Source organism: Eumetopias jubatus, unplaced genomic scaffold, assembly GCF_037043125.1.
Source record: "Eumetopias jubatus isolate StellerSeaLion01/CBP00866 unplaced genomic scaffold, mEumJub1_p1.0 scaffold_15, whole genome shotgun sequence".
Lineage (NCBI taxonomy): Eukaryota > Metazoa > Chordata > Mammalia > Carnivora > Otariidae > Eumetopias > Eumetopias jubatus.
The window spans coordinates 58,171,429-58,177,166 of record NW_028274821.1 but is presented as its reverse complement, the minus strand read 5'-3'; the positions used below and the strand labels follow the sequence as shown (position 1 = coordinate 58,177,166).

The following is a 5,738-nucleotide window of genomic DNA, read 5'->3' as shown; positions in this document are numbered from 1 at the left end:
CCGCACTGGGCAAGGAGGTGCAGAGAATCATCAGAGAAATGCAAACCAAAACCACAATGACATATCACCTCATTCCTGTTAGAATGCCTAGTATCAGAAAGACAAGAGATAGGTGTGCCTGGGGTAGCTCAGTCGGTTAAGTGTCAGTCTTCTGCTCAAGTCCTGATCTCAGGGTTCTGGGATCTAGCCCTGCATCACATGGGACTCCCCACTGAGCAGGGAGTCTGCTTCTCCCTCTCCCTCTGCCCCTTCCCCCTCTCACTCTTGTCCTCCCCCCTTCTCCCCTCTACCCCTCCCCTCATGCTCATCCATGTGCTCTTGCCCTCTCTCTCTCTCTCAAATAAAAAAAGGAAAGACAAGAGATAAATGTTGGAGAGGATGTGGAGAAAAGGGAACACTGTAACCTTGTTGATGAGAATGTAAATTGGTACATCCATTATGAAAAACAGTATAGATATTGCTCAAATAATTAAAAATAGAACTATCATATGATCTAGCAATCCCTCTTTTGGGTATATATCCAAAGGAAATGAAACCACTGCCTCAAAGTGATATTTGTCCTCTCTTGTTCACTGTATCATTATTTACAACAGCCAAGACACGGAAACAACCTAAGTGTCTATTGATGGATGAATGGATAAAGAAGATGTGGTATATACATACAATGGAATATTATTCAGCCATTAAAAAAGAAAGAAACTGCCCTTTGAGACAACATGGATGAACCTAGAAAGCCTTTTACTAAGTGAAATAAGCCAGACAGAAACACAAATACTACACCGTATCACTTATAAGTGTAATTTAAAAAAAAATTCAGACACATAGAAACAGAATGGTGGTTGCCAGGGGTTTGGGGCAGGGAGAGAATGGAGAAATGTTGGTCAAAGGTTACAAAGTTTCAGTTATAAGATGAACAAGTTTTAAGGAATGAATGTACAATATGGTCACTGTAGTTAATAATACTATATTGTAGGGGCCGCCTGGGTGGCTCAGTCGTTGGGCATCTGCCTTCAGCTCAGGTCATGATCCCAGGGTCCTGGGATCGAGCCCCCCATCGGGCTCCCTGCTCGGCAGGAAGCCTGCTTCTCCCTTTCCCACTCCCCCTGCTTGTGTTCTTGCTCTCGCTGTCTCTCGCTCTGTCAAACAAGTAAATAAAATCTTTTAAAAAATGTTTAAAAAAATAATAATACTATATTGTACACTTGAAATTTGCTAAGAAAATATATCTTAAACATTCTCACCACAAGAAAAGAAAAAGGTCACTATGTGAAGTGATGGAGGTATTAATTAACTTGATTGTGGTAATTATTTCACAATGTATACCTATATGAAATCACCACATTGTAACATTTTAAATACATAGATTTTATTTTTCAGTTATACCTCAATAAAGCTGGGGGAAAAAAAACAAGGGGAAATCTTCATGGCCTTGGATTTGACAATGGTTTCTTAAATATGACACCAAAAGCACAGGCAACAGAAAAATAGATAAACTGGACTGCATCAAAATTTTAAAATTCTGTGTATCAAAGGACACTATCAGGAGAGTGAAAACCCACAGAAAGGGAGGAAAGTTTTACAAATCATGTATCTGATAAGGGTCTATTGTCCAGAACAGAGAAAGAACCCTTACAGTCCAATAATCAGATGTGCATTTTAGGAACAGTCCTCAGCCTGCTGGAAGGATGGGGAGAGTGTGGAACCCGGAATGCAGTGAAGAGGCAATCTTCCTGGGGGACATTCCAGGAGAGAGGTGGGGAGGCCTGCACCAAGACAGTGGCGAAAGGTAGAAAGAGGGCCTGACACGGGCGCCTGGGTGGCTCAGTTGTTAAGCGTCTGCCTTCGGCTCAGGTCATGATCCCAGGGTCCTGGGATCGAGCCCCACATCGAGGCCCTGCTCGGCGGGAAGCCTGCTTCTCCCTCTCCCACTCCCCCTGCTTGTGTTCCCTCTCTCGCTGTGTCTCTCTCTGTCAAATAAATAAATAAAATCTTTAAAAATAAATAAATAAAGGGGCGCCTGGGTGGCTCAGTTGGTTAATCGACTGCCTTCGGCTCAGGTCATGATCCTGGAGTCCCGGGATCGAGTCCCACATCGGGCTCCCTGCTGAGCAGAGAGTCTGCTTCTCCCTCTGAACCTCTTGCCTCTCATGCTCTCTATCTCTCATTCTCTCTCTCTCTCAAATAAATAAATAAAATCTTTTAAAAAATAAATAAATAAATAAATAAATAAATAAGATAAAATAAAAAAGAGGGCCTGACAGAATCAACTCATATTGAGGAGAAAGACTCAGGCGGCTTGGAACCCTGCTGAGCCTGACTAGCCTGGAACCCTGCTGAGCCTGACGAGCCGTGTGAAGTTTTTGTTTCCGCATACTCGTGAGGCTGGGTGCCAGGACAGGATCTGCCTTTCAGGAAGGAAAAGGAGGGAGATCCCTATTCTTGCCTGGACAGAGTGACTGGGGATGGAGGAAGTGAAAGTGTTTGCCTGCATAAATAGGCAATAGTCCGGTCCTAGCCGGCACACGGACCCCCAGCTTGCAGCGGTCCGCCTCGCCCACTGCTCTGGCCTCACACTCACCCACCACCACAGCCATGGCTCAGTCACTGGCTCTGAGCCTCCTTGTCGTGGTCCTGGCCTTCTGCATCCCCTGGACCCAAGGTACCAAGGAGGGAGTGGCCAAGGATGGGGAGAAGGGGAGGCTGGGTCGGAGCCTACAAGAAGCCCTGGCTCCCGGTAAACCCCACCCTGCAGGCAGTGACGGAGGGGCACAGGACTGTTGCCTCAAGTACAGCCTGAGGAAGATTCCCGCCCGGGTTGTCCGCAGCTACCGGAAGCAGGAGCCAAGTTTGGGCTGCCCCATCCCGGCCATCCTGTGAGTGAGTGCAAGAAGATGGGTGCCGCCGAGCGGGGAGGGCCTGGGGGGCAAGACTAGGACCGGCTTGCTCATGCCCAACCCCCAGGTTCTCACCTCGGAAGCGCTCTCAACCAGAGCTGTGTGCAGACCCTAAAGAGACCTGGGTGCAGCAGCTGATGCAGCGTCTGGACCAGCCACCGGCCCCACAGAAACAAGTCCAGGGCTGTAAGAAGGACAAGGGGGCTCCCAAGTCTGGCAAGAAGGGAAAGGGCTCCAAAGGCTGTAAGAGGTGAGGAAGCTAAAGGGACGGGGGGGGGGGGGGGGCGCGAGGGGAGGGAAGCAAAGGGGAGCCTCGCTCAGCCCCTCAAGCCCCTCCCCTCTTCTGCCCTCCCAGGACTGAACAGCCACAGACCCCAAAAGGGTCCATAGCCCAGTGACCAGCCTGGAGCCCAGGAGGCCCCCACCAGCCTCACGAGGGCTTGGAGCCCTGATCCAAGGAGCAAGAAGTGGGCTAGGAGAAAGGGTGGACTCAGGGGCCCTAGGGGCCCCGGAGCAACCACCTCATGCTGGCCTTGCCCCACCCCTTCTCCTGCTTCAACCATCCCTTCTGTATTCCCAGCCCTACCCCGCATGGCTGAGTTGCCCACACCAGGCCAGGCCCAGAAAGGCAGCGGAGGGATAGTCCCCCAGAAAGAGTGAGAGGAGGCAGCAGGGCTGTCCCCTCTGAGGAAAGGTCACCCAAGACCCTCTGGACCTGACCCTGCTCCCACTGCACCCACTGCTTCCTCGTAAACATGATTTATACCTAACAATAAAAACCTGTTCCAGTCTCCCACCCAAATATCTGTTCCTGTGTGTTTGTGCCCGTGGGGAAGCTAGTGTCACTATCACTACTGGGTGGGGTCAACACACTCTGGGGTCCCAGCCAAGAGCTAAACCTGGTTTAGCTAATTCTATTACCTAATTCTATTTTCTCACTTACTCCAAGAGTTTCTTTGCCCCCCATCCCCACCCCAGCTACCTTGGCAGTAGAAGGGACCTGGGCTGCCCCTGGTCTCTGAGAAATCCCTGTCAGTGAGAGATGGTGGACCCACAGCACACATCTCCAAAGGCTCTGTGGGCCTCTGAGACCCTGAAGAGAGCCCTTTCCTGATTGTATCCAGCATTCTCTCACTCCAGGAGTGGCCTCCAGATCTTTTCCTAGCTCTGCCTGGGACTGCCTCTACTTTCCCTGGGGGCCTTCTGAATGTGAACTCCCAAGTCCTTCTTTGGAAGGGAGACCTGTAACACAGGCAAACTCAAGTTCTACTAAACCTACCCTATAGCACAGTTCCATCCCTGGGATCCCTTCCCAAACATCCAAGTGGATTCCCTTCTGCCCTAATCAGTGAAGTTGGATCCCCCTTCGTTTAATAGGGCTGTGTGCGTCTTTATTGTGATCTGGGCTTCTTGACTCCCTCAGCTCCCTTCCAGTTGGGAAAGCCTCCAGCCCTTCCCTTCTTTTCTCCCCTAGGGTACTTTAAACCCTTTAACCTCTGGAGACCAAGCCCCTTTAACCTCTGCCAGGTATTCAGAACCCCAGAATTCAGATGTAAATCAGTGTCCTCTCCAAAAAAGACTCTGGTCTGGCTCTCCTCTACCTCTTCCTCCCCAGAGCAGAGATCCTCTTACTCCCTTCTTCACCCCTATTATAGAGAGAGGGACGACCATCATGGGGGCCAGGCCATGTGAGAAAGAAGGAAATAGATCCTGGGTGAGGAGCAAGAAGCTAGAGGTGACTGCCCCACCATCTTTTCCTTCAGTGGGAGCCTGAGCACACCACATCATTTACTACTTATCATAAAGCCATTAAAATACTTGCTGTCTGCTCCTCCTGCAACCGGTGAAAACAGGGGCTCTCCCGGCTATCCTTGTGTAGCAGGTATGACCCTAGTCTGCAAACTCAGATGTGCAAGAACGCCTGCATTTTATTTTTTTTTGAAAAAAAAAATTTTAAAGATTTTATTTATTTGAGAGAGAGAGAATGAGAGATAGAGAGCACAAGAGGGAAGAGGGTCAGAGGGTCAGAGGGAGAAGCAGACTCCCCGCTGAGCAGGGAGCCCGATGCGGCACTCGATCCCAGGACTCCAGGATCATGACCTGAGCCGAAGGCAGTCGCCCAACCAACTGAGCCACCCAGGCGCCCGAACACCTGCTTTTTAAAATGTGCTACCAATGACCTTAATCCTACTCCGAGCCCCTGCACTGGAGTGCTAGTGAGGAGTTCATCTGGCAGTCTTGAGATCCCTCAGCTACCAAGGGCTGTGCAAAAGGTCAGAAAAACACCAAGGCCCAGAGGAGGCTTCCTACCTGCCCCCCACCACACACACACACACCATCCCATCTCTGGACATTAGTCTTACCAGCGAATGCTAAGGCCCCTGTAGTACTAGTCAGTATGGCTCTTCAGGTGCTGGACTCGCAAACTCTTAGCTCTGGGCCGTATTTGAGACATGGAAATTCAGCTATGAGAGCCTCTGGGCTTGAACCTGGCTTCCCCAGCCACCCCCAGAGCCATGTACTCAGGTCCTGCCACTTGCTACATCAGAGTCCACCGCTGGACCTGCACACCAATCCCCTCCCAGTCATAAAGACCTCTCTTCAAAATCCTTCCTCCCAGCCCCTCCGGGACATAAGCTCTTCCCAGGTTTGCTTTGGACTTTTACAAAGGCAGAAGGGCCTTTGACATCGGGATGCCTCTGTTCTCAGCCCTGCCAAAACTCTTGTTTGCTTCAGAGAGAGAAAGGAAACACATAGGCAGAACAAACAAAACTTCGTATTTTGCTAAATTATCCTGCCACATTACATGCCTTGTATGTGCCTCAAACACTTCCCCAAGCAGGC

The 5,738-nt window shown here is 50.1% G+C and overlaps 1 protein-coding gene across 1 annotated transcript; it reads left to right on the top strand.

The window, feature by feature from the left end:
- Nucleotides 1-2,592: 2,592 nt before the first annotated feature.
- CCL21 (C-C motif chemokine ligand 21) lies at nt 2,593-3,292 on the top strand. Its single transcript, XM_028115189.2, has 4 exons — nt 2,593-2,659; nt 2,753-2,873; nt 2,962-3,144; nt 3,250-3,292. Exons 1-4 carry the CDS (start codon nt 2,593-2,595, stop codon nt 3,290-3,292), a joined length of 414 nt encoding a protein of 137 aa, XP_027970990.1.
- Nucleotides 3,293-5,738: the final 2,446 nt, after the last annotated feature.